Here is a 17,634-nt window from a genome sequence, read left to right on the forward strand (position 1 = left end):
CTTCCGCACACAGTAGGTGCTATGTGTCAATACAAATATGATGAGTTGGTATAAAGAAACTTGGTTCCTTTGGATTAAAAAAAATGCTACATCAGAAAGCCAAATGCAGCTGAATAATCTCCATTTTCTCTCTGAGTGATGTGAATTGCACCGATTCTCTGCATGTCTTTATAGCATGCATAAGATTGACACCTGAAAAACATTTTGAAGATTGCCTGATTCAAAGAGCAGTGCTTGAGCACAGGATTTGACTGGGGTGTCAGAGCTGATAGTGATGGATGGCAAGAGGCTTCGGCGTTCAATCCTAATTCCACAACTCCATACGTTCTCCTTCAGGCCCAGTGTCGGGGGAGTGGATAAGGGATCTGAGGAGCGACTGCTCTCAAAGGTCTCAAGACTGCTAGGGAATGGAAACATGCAAATACATCATTACACCACGTGTTCATTGTCATGATGGACACTGGGTAAGACGTGGACACCACCTCTGCCATGGTTTTTGTAGCAGTTGATTTCCAGGGGTATAGATGGGGAAGTCAAGGTCTCTGACACTAGAACAGGCGTTGACCCTGAATTTCAAGTTAAGGACCCAGACGCTGCTCTAGAGACCCATGAGCAGAACTGCAATACAAGCCCTACTGTAACTGAGGATGACACAGGACCTTCCAGAGGTCAGTACAGGGACTCCGAGCCCCTTCTACCACTCTGTGCCATCATCTGTCAATCAAGAGGGATTTAGGCTTAATAATCTCTATGATGTCTAACCTTCAGAAAATCCATGTGCAAGAATCTATTTGTTTCAAGACCGCTAAATCTGATAGACACTAGTAGGTTTCTGTAATCATCCAGATTAATTATAAGTATTTAATATTTCCGTATACAAACATGAATGGGTGTATGCGGCTGTGCATATCATTCTTTACTATGGACATGTAGCTCTTTATTAGGATTGTTTTCCACTCTGAAGCTGCAATTCTGTAATTACTGCATAGTTAAGGAAAGACTCTAAACCCACATTCTCCCCTAGAAGGCAGCATAACATAATGTATGTGTTCTGTGTTTGGTGGATAAGTGAATGAGTGGATGAGTATGCTCTTAGAACTAATATCTAGACTTACACATTGCCCTTTGAATACTGTCTCCTTCTAGAAGGAGGTAGGGCACACTAACCCTCCCTGAACAACAGATGTTACCATGACACTTAGCAGAGCATGACACCCTATCTCCAGCCCAGTGACCAAGGGGCAACATTAGCTTCTGGGCTTTTTCCTTACCCAGCTCCATGTGCGGCAGCTCTGGGATGTCCCTCATGATGAGTAGGAAGTAGAGGCGGAGGCCCCGGTAGGCTTGTAGGAGCAAGAGACACAGGTCGCGGTGCCACTTGTGGGCATGCTGCATGCAGTTCTCTGAGGGGACATAGAAGCTTCCCTGTGGGTGGAACAGAAACAAAGCTAGGAATGTCATGCCTGAGCTAGTAGCACAGGGCTCCTCCCCTCCACCTGCTGTGTCAACCATCAAGGACTGTGTGGAAGAGAGAGACCTGAGTTTCCATGTCATCTTTGTCCCTCCATATGGGAAAAATAATGAAATCCAAAATACTCTTGTTTTGCCATGATCAAATTAAAATGATAATAATAATAATGATGATGATGATGATGATATTGTGGTGGTGGTGGTGATGATGGTGATAATGGTGGTCATGATGGTGATATGGTATTGATGATGATGGTGGTGATAATAATGGTGATGGTAATAATGGTGTTGATGGTGATGATGGTGGTGGTATTGATGATTATAGGGTGGTGACTGTTGAAGATGGTGATGATAATGTGATGGTGATGATGGTGGAGGCATTGATGGTGCTATGGTGTTGATGATGGTGGTGATTTCTGAAGATGATGATGGTGATGATAATGTGATGGTGATGATGGTGGAGTTGTTGATGGTGACATGGTGTTGACGATGATGGTGTTGAATGATGAAGATGGTAATGGTGATGGTGATAATGATGTTGATGGCATTGATGGTGATGATGGTGGAGCTGTTGATGGTGATAAGTGTTGATGATGGTGGTGGTGATTGCTGAAGGTGGTGATGATAATTTTGATGGAGATGATGGTGGTGGTGTTGATGATTGTGATGATGGTGGTGATGATGGTGAATGATGCTGGCAACGGTGGTGGTAATGGTGACATTGTGTTGATGATGGTGATGATTAATGAAAAAGGTGACTGGTGACAATGTTGATGATGATGGTGATGGCAAAGATGCCCTGACATGGCAGGTTTGTGAAACTGAGTGGGGCCCACTTAAGGTCCCCTTCCACGACTGTGCCAGGGTCCACACTAAGAAGAGGCAGGGACAAAGGTAGGCAGGCCTATTGGCACAGAGTGATAAAAAGAATTTGAACAACCCTCGTGGCAGTCGGAGGAGTAGCAGCTACTGCTTAAAAGGAGGGAAACTGTCTTGTAAGAAGAGTGAGGTGCTGAGGAGTTGCCTAACCTGTGTGGAACACGCCCCTTGGAGAGCTCTGGATGTGGGCATGCGTGTCAGGTGTTCTGTGTTACATATTTAGTGGGTGGACATGGAACAGATTATACTGACAGAATTACAAAGTGTTTTGTCAAATGAGAAAATGATGCTTACATCCACAAAGAACTTGGAGACCTAGATGTGACAAAAAGGAAGAAATGGGACAATTTTGACTCCTTTTTTTTTTTCCTTTGGTACTAGGGATTGAACTCAGGGGCACTTGACCACTGACCTCATCCCCAGCACCTTCCTTTTTAAAAATTTTATTTAGAGACAGGGTCTCACTGAGTTGCTTAGCATCTTGCTTTTGCTGAGGCTGGCTTTGAACTCGTGATCTTCCTGCCTCAGCCTCCTGAGCCTCTGGGACAACTTTGACTTTCTTGTCAACCCAGAGACAAGGACATCCTGAGGTCAATGTTGGAGAGATGTGTTCTGAGAGCAGAGAAAGGAGTTCCCGGGGAAGTGCTCAGATGGGGAGAAGGGAAGCTACTGGACAGAGGGCTGGAAGATGGTGGGGTAGGGGCCTGCTGTCCCTCTATGGCCCACATGGCCGGGGTGGGAGGAATCAATGTTTCTGTGTCTTGTTGAACAGCTGGGCAATTGTTCGGTCTACTCTCCTGGCTCTGAGCCTTGGTCCACATGGTGGGTGACTCTGGCAGCCTCGTGCCCCAGTTTTTCTCCTTTTCCCTTGCTGCCACCTGAGCTGGCATAACTGGCCCAGTGGGGACAGAACAGGTCTGAAGAGGCCAACGGCCATCTGCACTTCATCTGAGCTCCCAGTTGTGAGCAGCGACGATGGGACTGATGACACACTGGGTCCCCAATGTCTTGGTGACAGGGTAACATGGGCTGCAAGGCAACATGCATCAGACCAGACAAAAATCTCAGGAATGTCAGCACCTGGTTCTAAGACACCTTTAATCAGCTCTCTAAGACAGGTCACGGGGTGTGCTTTCAGGGGCACTAAATGTGAGGGAGGGAAGTGCACAGGTGGAGCCTGGCGCTGCACTCTCTTGGAGGCCTCACAGAGGCCTCACTGATCGCTTGGGCTCTGGACTTGCAGAGAGACCTGGCCTCACAGCACGGACCATGTCTTTGGACCCAGCCATTGACCAGCGCTGGGTGAGGGCGACCCAGGGCGGATGTAAGCAGCTGTCTCTAGACAGGCAATCCACACACTCAGCTGATTGCTCTTGGTCTCCAGCTTCCTGGCAGTGTGAGGAAGGGGTGCCTGCAGCCCAGGGAAGGTTCTGGGTGGCACACCCACCCATGTCTGCTGGAGACACCCTCGGTGCCACCTCTTCTCAGGGCTTCACTTTCCTCAGTTCTGAATCCTAGCTTTGGATCACAAAGATTCCAGGTCCCTTTTGATTTGAATTTAAGAGAGACATTCAACAAGGTTTGCAGTCAAAGGACGTACTCATTTCACAACCAGAAAATTCAGCCCCTGGAATGTCTGAGTCCCCCAGAACTCAGGCTAATGCACACACTGACATTTCCCTTCTTTCCTATTGTGCTAAAATCAAAATACAGAGAAGCCAGTGCAGCTGTGGAAAGTCCAGCAGAGCTTGCACAGAAGAGGGAGCTCATGAGAGTCCCCAGGCCTGCAGAGCAGAAAGGAAATCACTGTTCATAGACCATATGGACAGTTCCATCACCAACCTGCAACAAGCACCGTCAGTGCTTCCATCAGCACTAATGTTGCTTTTCAAAATAGAATGTAGCTGTTTAAAGAGAAAAACTCAGTGTCACCAAAGAAAACACAACACAAAGTAAAGTGCCCCATTCTCAAGTGCAATGATTTCTTGTGGATCTTCTAGAACTCTTCCATACCCATGTGTACCTCTGTTTTTGCATGCGTGTTCTCACAATGTGTATGCATATTCCAAATTCACGCACAGATATACGCACGAGTTAGGGAATGCTCCTTCATTTCTCAGTCCTTTTTTTTTTTTTTTTTAATCTCTTAACAGGTCTCAGGTTCCCTCTGATCCTATGGAACAGTAAAGCACTTGGAACGCCTGTTTCCACTTCCTGGATGGAAAGACTGGCTCAGAGAGCTGAAAGGTTAGCAGTTCCTCTTCTTGGCAGCTGCAGAAATGATCCTGGAAGCTCAGGTGCCAAAGCCGGGCAGTCCTCCCTCAGCATGCAGCACACGCCTCTGAAAACCGCGCCTGGCAGAGAACAGATGCTCCACAAAGGTCTGCTTGCTTTGACAGAGGCATTAATTTAAGTCCTGCTGTGTCTCCATTAGCTGTGACTAAGCAGACGGGACTGTAGAAAGGGCCTTATGAAGGCACCACACCCGCGGTCACGCGTCCCCAGTTAGTCAGCTTCAAGCAGCCCTGGGAATCCTGCTTTCTGTCCTGCCTTCTACTCATAACTCCATTTTCTTATCACCATGACCTTGTTTTTAAAGTGCTTCAGATCCCAGTGAAGAACGCAAGGAAGCCTGTCATTGAATTTCACATTTAAAGCTACACCCTGTGGCTATAACCCCAGCTACTCAGAAGGCTGAAGCAGAAGGACTGCAAGTTTGCAAACCAGCAGCAACTTAGCAAAAATAAAAGGACTCAAAATAAAATGAAAAGGACTAAGGGAGCAGCTCAGTGGTAAAGCACTTGCCTAGATGTAGAGTGTAGGAGACCATAAATTGAATCCCTAATACCAAAAAAGGAAAAGAGAGGAGGGGGGATCTCAATCCTAATATCATGAATGTTTCCAGAAAGATACAAAGAGTACTTTAGGGAATCTTCATAAAGCTGATTCCGTAGGATGATTGAAGTAATAAATGTCAAAATGATAATCCAAAGAGAGAACCTGAAAAATATATGGGTAAAGATTGTTATATCAGACAAAAAAGAAAAAGGAGAAAGAAAGAAAAGAGAGACCTCCATTTTCTATAAACTTCTCACCAGCATGACTTTTGGAAAGTGAGTAATATATCACAGAAAATCCCATTAGCCAGCCCTCCAGGCCTGCAGAGCCCATGTCAGTGTGGAAAAGCCAATGAGCGCCTGTTAGAATCGGATTGAAAATCCTTGCACAATCTCCCTGGCACAGAGAAAGAACACTCTAGCAACCTACTTTTCAAAGTCTGGGATAAAAACCCTAAATAATGAAACAGGACTCCAGCAGGCCAGACATACCATTAGGCTGCACATGAACTCACAGGAGAGGGCTCTTGCCGGGGCCCAGCCCACACTGGGGCACACCAAGGGAGTGTCTCTCCCTTCCTGAGGGTGAACTAAGACAAGTATAAGTGGGAAAAGACTTGTCTGATTGGAGTAAAGCATCGAGTCTGCAGCACCGGCTCCAGACAACATTGTTTTAGTTTTGGGACTCAAACTCATGTTTGAGTTCTTGCTTTGCTTCTTCCTACCAACGTGGCTTTGGGCAGTTCATCCTATCCCTGCCCTGCAGATACACCATCTGTAAAGAGGGGACCATCATAGCTGCTGTTAAAGAGTAAATGAAACAATTCTGGAAAAATGCTGACTGATGCAATGTTCTAATGGAGAGTGGGAACAAATGGAAAGGCATGTTTGGGAGTCAAGGATATGCACATTGATGGCCTCTCTCAACATGTCTATGGGTGGTGCAGCATAAGAATCAACAGTGACCCACCAAAAACCTTGTAGCTGCATCTTAACAGATGTCCAGTAGGAGCTCTGCAGGGGTGTGGTTCTGTTTGAATACAGAACCTGGAGTCCAATAGGTGAGTACCCTGCTGACGGATCTGCCCTTCAACCTGTGACTGAGCCAACCCCTTACAGCACCAGTTTCAACATGGAAAGTCAGGATAACAATGGAGTTAAGTGCATAGGATAGTGTTTGATGTATAGTTAAGTATGTACTAAGTGCTAATTAAGAACCTTTAGTTTTTATTTCTTTTTCTTTCTCTACCAGAGTATATACAAATTGAGCATAGCCAAGTTTGATGTGGACTCTTTCTTTGTATATGAACCTCTCAACACTTCATCTTTAAGTCCAATCCCTGCCCTGGTCTCCAGATCTCTGAATTCCAAACTTCTGATTGAATAGCTTGCCTATTTGCCACAAAACCTTCTTAAAGGAGATTATTTTGTCCTCCTGACTTGATCTCACTTCCCTCTGGCCTTCACTTACGGATCCCATTTCCTAACACCCTAGAGCCGCCAGGGAGTTCTCTTGGGCTCCTGACTCTGTCACCTCAAGAATCTGCTATCAAGTCTTGGATTTCACATTTGATATTCTCTTCACTCGCCCCAAAGTGAGTTGTCTTCACAACTATATATATTGCATTATTGAATTATTCAAAACGTCCTTCTCATGGGCCTCACAGTTCTGGTCTCCAATGGTCTGGTGCCTCAGTCCATGCAAGCCGATTTACACCATCACTCACCACTGACAAGACAATTCCAGATTCCTGGGTGTGGCATTTGAGGCCTCTGCACCCTAAACTCCAGCCACGTTTCCACATTTGGATGCTGCCTCCACTTCTCTCCAGGTCTTTAGGTGCATTTCTCCTGTGCTGCTTCTGCCTCAAAGGCCCTCTGTCAGTCTTTTGGAATTACTTCCTGTGCACCACTGAGACTCAGAGCAGATGTCATCTCTGGACACTTGTACAGCCACCCCTACTCTATGACACCTCATGCATGCCTCATCGGACCAACTATCCAGACTCTCTCCTTGCAGCCTGAACACCTGCGGGGTAGGTGCAGCGTGCTGCTTGTCTGTGAACCTGAAACACCTAGTGCATAGGCAGTCACTGAATGCACAGAGGTAGACAAAGTGCAGGGACAAATATAGCATTGTCCTACAGGTCACTGCAACTAGAACGCTGCAGACTGGACCAACATATGCACATTGAAGGCCACCTTATACTTGCCTCTTCCTATTTCAGAAATGTGGGCTTTCACACTATTTGGGATCTGGATTAGGATTTCCAAGATTACCACTACAATCATGCTGTAGACACTTATGATTATACACTTGTTCATACAGAATATATAATGCAATCTTTGTCTTACTTGGCATCTGATGAATGGCTATAATTCATAAAATAATTCAAACTTGCCCATAAAAGCAAGATATATCTTTTGTCAAGAAATATCAATACATTTTATGTTAAAATTATGGGAGAATGCATAAATAGAATTGATTTTTAGTATTCTAGATATTTATTTGAAAAAGAAATGTAAGCACTGTCAGACCTCAATATCTAGAGCATTATTACTATAGCTACCATTCCTTATGTGGCTGCTGTTGCCTGGTACTATGTTTTGTCTTTGTATTATTCATCTTGGTGGTTCAGTGTCTTTAAACTATTATCCCATTTGTACTGATAAGAAAACAAAATAATCTTGATCATAAAAACAATAAAAATTGGCATTTGTGATTTGACCCTGTTGAATGGCAGGCATGGTTCAAGTGCTTAGTTCTCATGCTGCCCCTGTGAAATAAGTCTGATTATTGGCACCCAAATTGTGGAGTAGGAAACTGAACCTCAGGGTGGTACATACTTGTTTTCAGGTCTCTTGGCAAGAGGCCACTCAAGGCACTGGAGGCTTGCACACTCTCAGTCTGAACTCTGACCTTCGTCTTTGCACTACCTTCACATAGTTTAAATACGTTGCCTGTGTCCACACATCTAGGAAGCGATAGAGTTGAGTTTCTAACTCAGGTCAGGACCCATGAGAAAGGAAAGCAGCTCCTTTAGGGAGCAAGAGAGTAAACCCTGTGATAACTAGCCTCAGCTTGCTGCCAGCTAGCTGTGACCTGGGAACTCACTTCCCTTCCCAGCCTTTAGTACCTGCTCTTCAAACACAAACCGCTGAGGTCTTGTTCAGTAATTGCTCAACTCTGTGTCCCAGGCATGAGATGAACTATAAGTTAAAAATAGGAGTCAAAATTTAAAATATAAAAATCACAAATGATTTTTCTATTAGTACAATTTGACTTGGAATCACTGTTCTATCCCCTTGATGACAACTCACAGAGCTGAGGGCAATAGTTGCCAGGCCTGGGCTGTGTGGTGGGCATGAGGTGGGGAAGGCAGGCACCTGCCCTGTGTTGGCTCATGGGCTGCCCCAGGCATCTGCCCCACTCTGTATGCGTAGCCTGCCCCCCTGCCTGTGGGTTCTACTTCTGTGTGTTCCCCTAACCACGAGTCCAAAATACTAAAAAATCCTCATCAGTACTGAACATGTACAGATTTTTTTTCTTGTCCTTATTCACTAAGTAACACAGTATAACCACTATTCATATAGCATTGTATTAGGTATTACAAGTAACCTAAAGATGATTTAAAGTGTACAGGAAGGTGTGACATGCAGATTATAAGCAAGGGTTGTTCCACTTTACAGAAGGAACTTGAACATCCTTGGATTTCAATGTCTATGTTGGGTGAGGTCCTGCAAGGACTCCACTGCAGGCACCGAGAGAGGACTGAACATATGTCCTTCCCTCTCATAGCTCCTCTACCCAGGGATCCTACAAATGGCGGTCGAGCCATCACCAGAGATCCCAGGCCATGGAGAAGTAGCCTGGTCCTGTGTCTCTCTATTTACAGCTGTTGCACATTGTGCCCCTCGTGGAAGTCAGGGCGAGGATGCTCTTCACCTTCTCAGCTCCTCCCGCGCCATTGGTTGACACAATACTTTAAAAACACGAGGTCTCTGTGCAGCGGAGAGGTTCCCTCAGCTTTCTAGTGCTCCTGAGGAATGGATCCCTGCACAGGTCCTACCCAGCACAGCTACAGCCATTGGAGGCTGTGGGAGGGCAGGAGTGGGGTGAGAACGCCAGTTCCCCGTTCTTAATTCTCTACTTCTAATTCAGCTTAATAATGTTGGCTTCTCTCTGCCCACGTACTGAGAAAATGGAGAGTTCTGGATAAGACACTGGGCTCTCCCTGTCCTCCACAGAGGCGGCTTCCTCAGCCTGGTAGGCCTGGTGCAGGAGGTCTTCTGCAAGAGAGGCTATAGGGTCCAGCACTAATGTACGGGAGTAGGGAAAACTAAGGTTCCATGTCCAGGTGCCCCTTGTCCAAAGATGCAGCTAATGATGTCCAACTTGTTTTTATCCAAATAAAAGACCTGAGCTGCACTCAGCTCTGGACAAGAATGCATTGTTTCTCAGTGCCCCTGACAGCAGAAGCAGGTCCCATCTCCTTTGATGACGGGGTAGGTTACTGACAGCACTCATCTCCCTCTGTAGAGAAAGACAGCTGCAAAGGTATCCCCCACACAGGCCTGTGGTGCTAGGGGATGGGGTCACACAGGAGAAAGTCCACGTTAAGTAGAGGGTGGAAATAGACCAGTGGTATGCACTCAATGTTTGGGGAAATCATGGGGTGCCACGAGCATCAAGGAGGGTAAGAGTGGGTGGGTTTCTCTCCAGCAGCGCTTTCCTGTGGTCTATATAGGAAGTTGTCTGAGAAAGGAATTCATTGATTAAAAGTAAGATCCTGAAAATCACTTGATGAAACCCATGCCCCCAGAGGGCTCAGTTCTACGGTGGCTCAGAGGTGAACACAAACCACGGGCCTGAAAATCAGACCTCAATCTGTGCTGCTCATTGTTTTCATCTCTGATCCCTAAATATTGCCCTTTCCTGTCTGCTTATAAAAGTTTGTTTTAAACAGCAACTAAAATATGTTGTTTGATCAGTTTATTTCCAAGCCACTGCAAGGTTCATTTCTTAAAAAAAAAAACCAAAAAACAAAAAAACTTCCATTTGTGTGTGAAAAGCAGTATTCAGTGAACTTGGAATTAGAGCTTTTACCTAGGTTCAAGAGGTCAAGTTTAGGATTTTCTACTCACTATGAATAAGGACTTGCTTCTGCAATTGGACAGGAAACTTAGCTGCCCCCCAAAGGCAAGAAAGAGTGAGCCAGATGGTTCTTGCTATCCATAAAGGACAATGAACTTGCAATCTATCTTCTTATTATGATTATTATCCGTAGGAGTGCCAGATAAAGCCTTCCATTGATATACTAGAGTTAATACATATTTTTTAAATAAATTGGTCACTCCCTATAATCATCAAGAGATTTTGACTGACCTAGAACTTTAAAAATTGTAGCTAATTAGTAATTACATAAGTTGACATATTGATGATGAATAATTCATAACCATCTTACAAATTCCCTTCATACCTATGTGCACTTTGCATGAATATATAAGTTGTTGCTATTAAACTGTTTGACCTGAGAGAACTGTTCACATATCATCAGCATTATGATCAGTTATCTTTATACCCTTCTGTAAGTGAGCAGGGCAGTTCCATTTAATTTATCATCAGGATCCTAATTGCTCTTTATTGGGTGCTTCCTGTGTGCTCATCACCATGCTGAGCACTTGAGTTCCACAGGTTAATAAATACTGACCCTGCCTGGCAGGGCGTCCACTCAAGCTGGAGGAAGAATGGACATGAACACATCCTCGCTGTGCACCATGGTAAGTGTGGCGCTGGAGGCAGCCTCAGGGGGCTGAGGGTGGTGAGTGCATGGAGTGGGGATGGTCCCCTGAGAGAGACGATGCCACCGTTGAGCTGGAAGGTGAGGAAGGCAGGGAGGGGTGTCTTTCAGGCACAAGGACCATCCCAACGAAAGCCACAGAGTAAAGAAACAAAGTGCAGGAAGATAGGAAGTCAGTGTGCAGCTAAAGTGAATGCATCTGGTACAGAGAAGCAGGACATAACGCCAGTCAAATAGGCTGCAGTCAGTCATGGAGAAATCACATTCATCAGGACACACAGTCAATGTGCAAACAGGTGACAGCGCGGGGCAGTAGGAAAAGTGATGGGAGTAGACTCCAACTCTCTCTGTGACTCTGGCTTCCATAGAAAAGGCTGTTGGTCTCTCCAGTTCCTGGGAAGGTTGGAATCATGATGCAAACTCATGAAGTAGAATAGGCCTGGACAGGTGAATAACTGACCCCAATTCCACAGTCCCAAAGAGACAAGCCTCTAATTCCAAAGCAGCAGAGCCTGACTTAAAGGTCAATCTCTTGGTACAAAATTCTACATCAACCCTAAGTTGCTTCTCAACTGAGGGGAGGCAGTGCGAATAGAGATAATGGAAACAGCAGGAGCAAGAGGAAGCAACTGTTATCCCCAGGGCTCCCTCATGGTCCTCAAGAATAGTGAGTTCCACTTGGTGCCTGTGCCCTTGTGACCACAGTGTCTGGTTTTACTTTGAAAGTTGCAGGTTTGCTGCGAGGCCCCTCAGACAATGAAGACAAAATACGTGATCTTGAAAGTAGAGTTGACCATGTGGAGGAGATGGTGGTAAGAAACCATGAACAGAACATCCAAGAATTATAGGATAACATGAAAAGACCAAATCTAAGAGTTTTCAGAATCGATGAAGGAGCAGAGATACAAACCAAAGGAATGCACAATCTTTTCAGTGATAAAATAGCAGAAAATTTCTCAAACCTAAAGAATGGATCGCAAAATCAAATATAAGAGGCTTACAGGACCCCAAATGTACAAAATGACAGCAGACCCACACCAAGACACATTATAATGAGAGTGACTAACACAGAGAATAAAGATAAAATCTTAAAGGCTATGAGAGAAAAAAAATCAAATTACTTATGGGGAAACCAATTTGGATCTCGATGGATTTCTCAACCCAGACCCTCAAAGCTAGGAGGTCCTAGAATAATATATTTCAAGCTCTGAAAGAAAATGTATGTCAATCAAGAATTATATATCCAGCAAAATTAAGTTTCAGATTTGAAGATGAAATTAAAACCTTCCACAATAAACAAAAATTAAACAAATTCACAACTAGAAAGCCTACACTACAAAAAATTCTAAACAAAATATTCCATGAGGATGAAGTAAATAAAAAAGTGAAAACCAGCAAAGGGAGGATCTACACTAAAGGGATATTTAACCAAATGAGAAACACTAAGTCAAATTAAAAACCAGAAATAAGTCAAAATGACAGGGAATACAAATCATATCTCAATAATAACCTTGAATGTTAATGGCCTAAACTCATCAATCAAAAGGCATAGACTTGCAGATTGGATTAAAGATGAGACATAACAATATGCTGTCTTCAAGAGACTCACCTCATGGGCAAAGACATCCACAGGCTGAAGGTGAAAGGATGGGAGAAAACCTATCACTCATATGGACTGTGTAAACAAGCAGGGGGCCGCCATCCTCATCTCAGATAAAGTAGACTTCAAGCCAAAGTTAACCAGAAGAGACAAAGGAGGACATTTCATACTTCTTAATGGAAGTATATATATAAGCAGGACATAATAATTATGAATATTAATGCCCCCCAAATGGAACATCTATGTACATCAAACAAACCCTTCTCAATTTCAAGAATCAAATAGATCCCAACACAATAATACTGGGTGACTTAAACACACCTCTCTCACTACTGGACAGATCTTCCAAACAAAAACTAAATTAAAAAAACTATTGAACTAAATAATATAATCAATAATTTAGACTTAACAGACATATATAGACTATTTCATCCATCAATGAGCAAATTTACTTTCTTCTCAGCAGCACATGGCTCCTTCTCTAAAATAGGACATATCTTATGTCACAAAGCAACTCTTAGTAAATCAAAAGCAAAAACAACAAACAAACAAACAAACAAAAAACAGAGATAATACCCTGCATTCTATATTATCACAATGGAATGAAATTAGAAATCAATGATAAAGTAAAAAATAGAAGTTAACTCTATCAAATGGAGACTAAACGATACACTATTGAAAGATGAATGATAATAGAAGAAATCAAGGATGAAATTTTAAAATTCTTAGAGGTAAATGAGAACTCTAATAAAACATATCAAAATCTCTGGAACACTTGAAGGCAATACTAAGAGGAAAGTTTATTGCACCGAGCACATTCATTAAAAGAAAAGGGCAACAAATAAATGACCTCACACTACATCTCAAAGTCCTAGAAAAAGAAGCACAAATTAAGATCAAATGCTATAGAAGATAGGAAATAATTAAAATCAGAGTTGAAATCAAAACAAACAATTGAAAAAATTGTCAAAACAAAAAATTGGTTCTTTAAAAAAAGAAATAAAATAGATAAAATCCTGGCCATGCTAATGAAGAGAAAAAGAGAGAAAACTCAAATTACTAAAATACAAGAGGAAGAAGAAAATATCACAACGGACATGTCTGAAATACAGAAGATAACAAGAAACTATTTTGAAAATCTATATTCCAACAAAATAGAAAATATCAAAGAAATTGACAAATTTCTAGAGACATATGACCTACCCAAACTGAATGAGGAGGTCATAAACTAGTTAAACAGATCAATTTCAAGTAATTAAATAGAAAACTCCATCAAAAGTCTATTAACCAAGAAAAGGCCAGGACCAGATGGATTCTCAGCCAAATTCTACAAAACTTTCAAAGAAGAATTAACACCAATATTCCTCAAAGTATTCCATGAAATAGAAAAGGAGGGAACCCTTTCAAACAGTTCTATGAGGCTAATATCCCCTGAGACCAAAACCAGAAAAAGACACATTAAAGAAAACTTCAGACCATTATACCTGATGAACATAGACACAAAAATTCTCAATACAATTCTGACAAATCACGTTCACAGACATATTTAAAAGATAGTGTCATGATCAAGTGGGGTTCATTCCAAGAATGCAGAGTTGGTTCAACATACAGAAATCAATAAGCTTAATCATATTAATAGACTTAAGGATAAGAATCATATGATCATCTTAATAGATGAAGAAAAAGCATTTGACAAAATACAGCACACCTCCATGTTTAAAACACTAGAAAAACTAGGGATAGTAGGAACATACTTCAACATTGTAAAAGCTATAAATGCTAAACCAAAGCCAACATCATGCTAAATGGAGAAAAATTCAAAACATTCCTCTTAAAAACTGAAACAAGGCAAGGATTCAACATCACACTTGAAACTCTAGCCAGAGCAATTAGAAAAAAGAAAGAAATTAAAAGGGATACAAATAGGTAAAGAAGAACTCAAACTATCACTATTTGATGAGGATATGATTCTATATATAGAAGACCCAAAAATTTCCAACAGAAAACTTGAAGAACTAATAAATGAATTCAGCAAAGTAGCAGGATATAAAATCAACACCCATAAACAGACGCATTCCTATACATCAATAATGAATCCACTGAAAGAGAAATTTGGAAAACTACACCATTCACAATAGCCTCAAAAAAAAAAAAAACCTAGGAATCAATCTAACAAAAGAGGTGAAAGACCTCTACAATGAAAACTATGGAACACTAAAGAAAGAAACTGAAGAAAACCTCAGAAGATGGAAATATCTTCCATGCTCCTGGATAGGCAAGATTAATATTGTCAAAATAGCCATACTACCAAAAATGTTATACTGATTTAATGCAATTCCTTTTAAAATCCCAATGACATTCTGCATAAAAATAGAAAATGCAATCATGAAATTTATTTGAAAAAATAAGAGACTCAGAATAGCCAAAGCAATCCTTAGCAAGAAAAATGAAGCAGAAGGCATCACAATACCTTAAATTATACTATAGAGCTATAGTAACAAAACCAGCATTGGCACCAAAATAGACTAGTAGACCAATGGTACAGAATAGAGGACACAGAGACAAACCTACATAAATGCATTTATTTCATACTAGACAAAGAGGCCAAAAAACTTCACTGGAGAAAAGATAGCTTATTCAACAAATGGTGCTGGCAAAACTGGAAATCCATATGTAGCAAAATAAAATTAAACCTCTATCTCTCATCTTGCACAAAAATTAACTCAAAGTGGATCAAAGACTTAGGCACTAGAACAAGACCCTGCACCTAAGAGAAGAAAAAAAAGGCCCAAATCTTCACCATGTCGCCTAGGATCTGACTTCCTTAACAAGACCCCTAAAGTGCAAGAAGTAAAATCAAGGATCAATAAATGAGATGGATTCAAATTAAAAAGCTTCTTCTCAGTAAAGAAAACAATAATGTGAGAAGAGAGCCTACAGATTGGGAGAAAATCTTTACCAAATGCACTTCCAATAAAAGTATTAATCTCTAGAATATATAAAGAACTCAAAAAACTTAACACCAAAAAAACAAATAACTGAATCAATAAATGGGCTAAGGAACTGAAGAGACACTTCACGGAAAAAGAAATATAATTGATCAAAAAATATATGAAAAAGTGGTCAATATCTCTGGCAACTAGAGAAATGAAAATCAAAACTATACTAAGATTTCATCTCACTCCTGTCACAATGACAATCATCAAGAATACAGGCAACAATAAGTGTTGGCGAGGATGTGGGTGAAGAGGTACACTCATACATTGCTGGTGGAACTGCAAATTTGTACAACCACAATGGAAAGCAGTATGAAGATTCCTCAGAAAACTTGGAATAGAACCACCATTTGACCCAGCTATCCTACTCCTCAGTTTATACCCAAAGGACTTAAAATCAGCATAGTACAGTAATGCAGCCATATCAATGTTTATAGCAGCTCAATTCACAATAGCTAAACTATGGAACCAACCTAGGTGTCCTTCAATAGATGAACAAATATAGAAAATGTGGTATATATATTCAATGGAATATTGCTCAGCTTTAAAGAAGAATGAAATTATGGAATTTGCCAGCAAATGGTTAAAGTTGGAGAATATCATGCTAAGAGAAATAAACCAATACCCCAAAAACCAAAGGCAAAATGTTTTCTGTAATATGCAGATGTTAATTCACAATAAGGGGGTGGGACACTAGAGAAGAATAGTGTTACCTTAGATTAGGTAGAGGGAAGTGAAGGGAGGGGCTTGGAGGGGATGTGGGGATAGGAAGGACAGTAGAACAAAACAGACATTATTATTTTATGTGTACATGTGACTGCATGACCAGTGTGATTCCACAACATGTACCCTCAGAAAAATGAGATATTATATCCCTTCTATGTATGATATATCAAAGTGCACACATGCATTCTACTGTCATGTATAACTAATTAAAACAAATTTTAAAAATTGAAAAAAAAATAAATTCAAATCTGATATGTTGTATTTTTAATTGTGAAAGACATTCATTCCTCCAATTGACTCTGGAGTCAGCACTGACTCAGGATCTATGGTACCCAGTGCTGAGTTCTGCGGTCTCCGTGAATTTGCTCTTTGTTTCTCCCCCTAGGACTCTCGACAGGCTGCCTGGGCACACTAGCACTGCAAACGCAATCTACATTCTGATATCAAACGTTCACACTCCCATGCGCCTCCTCGTAAGCTCCCTTTCTGAGACTGAGCACTAGGAAGTATGTACAGGGTGGGGTGACATGGGGTGAGGGCAGAAGTGGCCCATCTGTGCTCAGACCTGGACAATCACTGTGGCACACAGCTGTGACTTGAATGAGATGTGCCAATCTGGGTCCACATGCCCATCCCCTCCCAGCACCACCTTGCCATGAAGGTGCTCAGTGATAACCTTGGCCACCTCTTGGGATGTTCTGAGACTAGGTCACAGGGAAGGCTTTCATAGAAAACTTGTATAGAAAACCAGCACTCGCTAGGTCTGGCTTTTACACAAATAATCCTAGCAATCATAGAAACCAAGATCATGATCCTTATGTGAAAAGCCATAGTTTACCTACAGCTTTTAAATCAATTCTGTAAGAATTTTACCATTATTAGTCTCATTATATGGATGGAGAAACAGTGACTGATCTCTTAGATATAGTGTCAGGAATCAAGTGTTTTCTATAAAAAATATTAATTATCAAGTTAATTTATCAAAATTAGTAGACCAGAAATAACCTGAATGATTTTTTAGTAAAATTTCTATCCTGTTGATGACCACGTTGCATCCAAGTCTTGCCATGCAGTTTCAGTAGCTGCATTTGCTTGGGGTTTAAGATCAGTTGTTAAACACGTGGCCACTGAAGGGGCCCAGCAGCAGAGTAATGGGCTCCTCATCAGACCCACCTACAGACAACAACCCTGCAGGAATCCCGCCCTCTTCAGCTGGAGAGACCGGGTACAGGAGGAGGGAGAGAGGGAGATCTGGAACCCCATTTCAGTAGTCTCCCAAACACAAGCCTCTTTTGCCCTTCAGTATCGGATGGAGCCCCCAGCTG

The 17,634-nt window shown here is 42.0% G+C and overlaps 1 protein-coding gene across 1 annotated transcript in view; it reads right to left on the reverse strand.

Annotated features, from left to right (window-relative positions):
• Nucleotides 1-17,634, reverse strand: part of FAM135B (family with sequence similarity 135 member B) — a gene marked incomplete at both ends in the record, with an annotated part of 190,200 nt that overhangs the window by 44,883 nt on the left and 127,683 nt on the right. The window contains one exon of the mRNA XM_081266432.1: nt 1,272-1,425. Coding sequence (XP_081122558.1) covers nt 1,272-1,425 — 154 coding nt within the window. The remainder of the gene's footprint in view (nt 1-1,271; nt 1,426-17,634) is intronic.

This window comes from Spermophilus citellus (assembly GCF_964194105.1).
Source record: "Spermophilus citellus genome assembly, chromosome: 14".
NCBI lineage: Eukaryota > Metazoa > Chordata > Mammalia > Rodentia > Sciuridae > Spermophilus > Spermophilus citellus.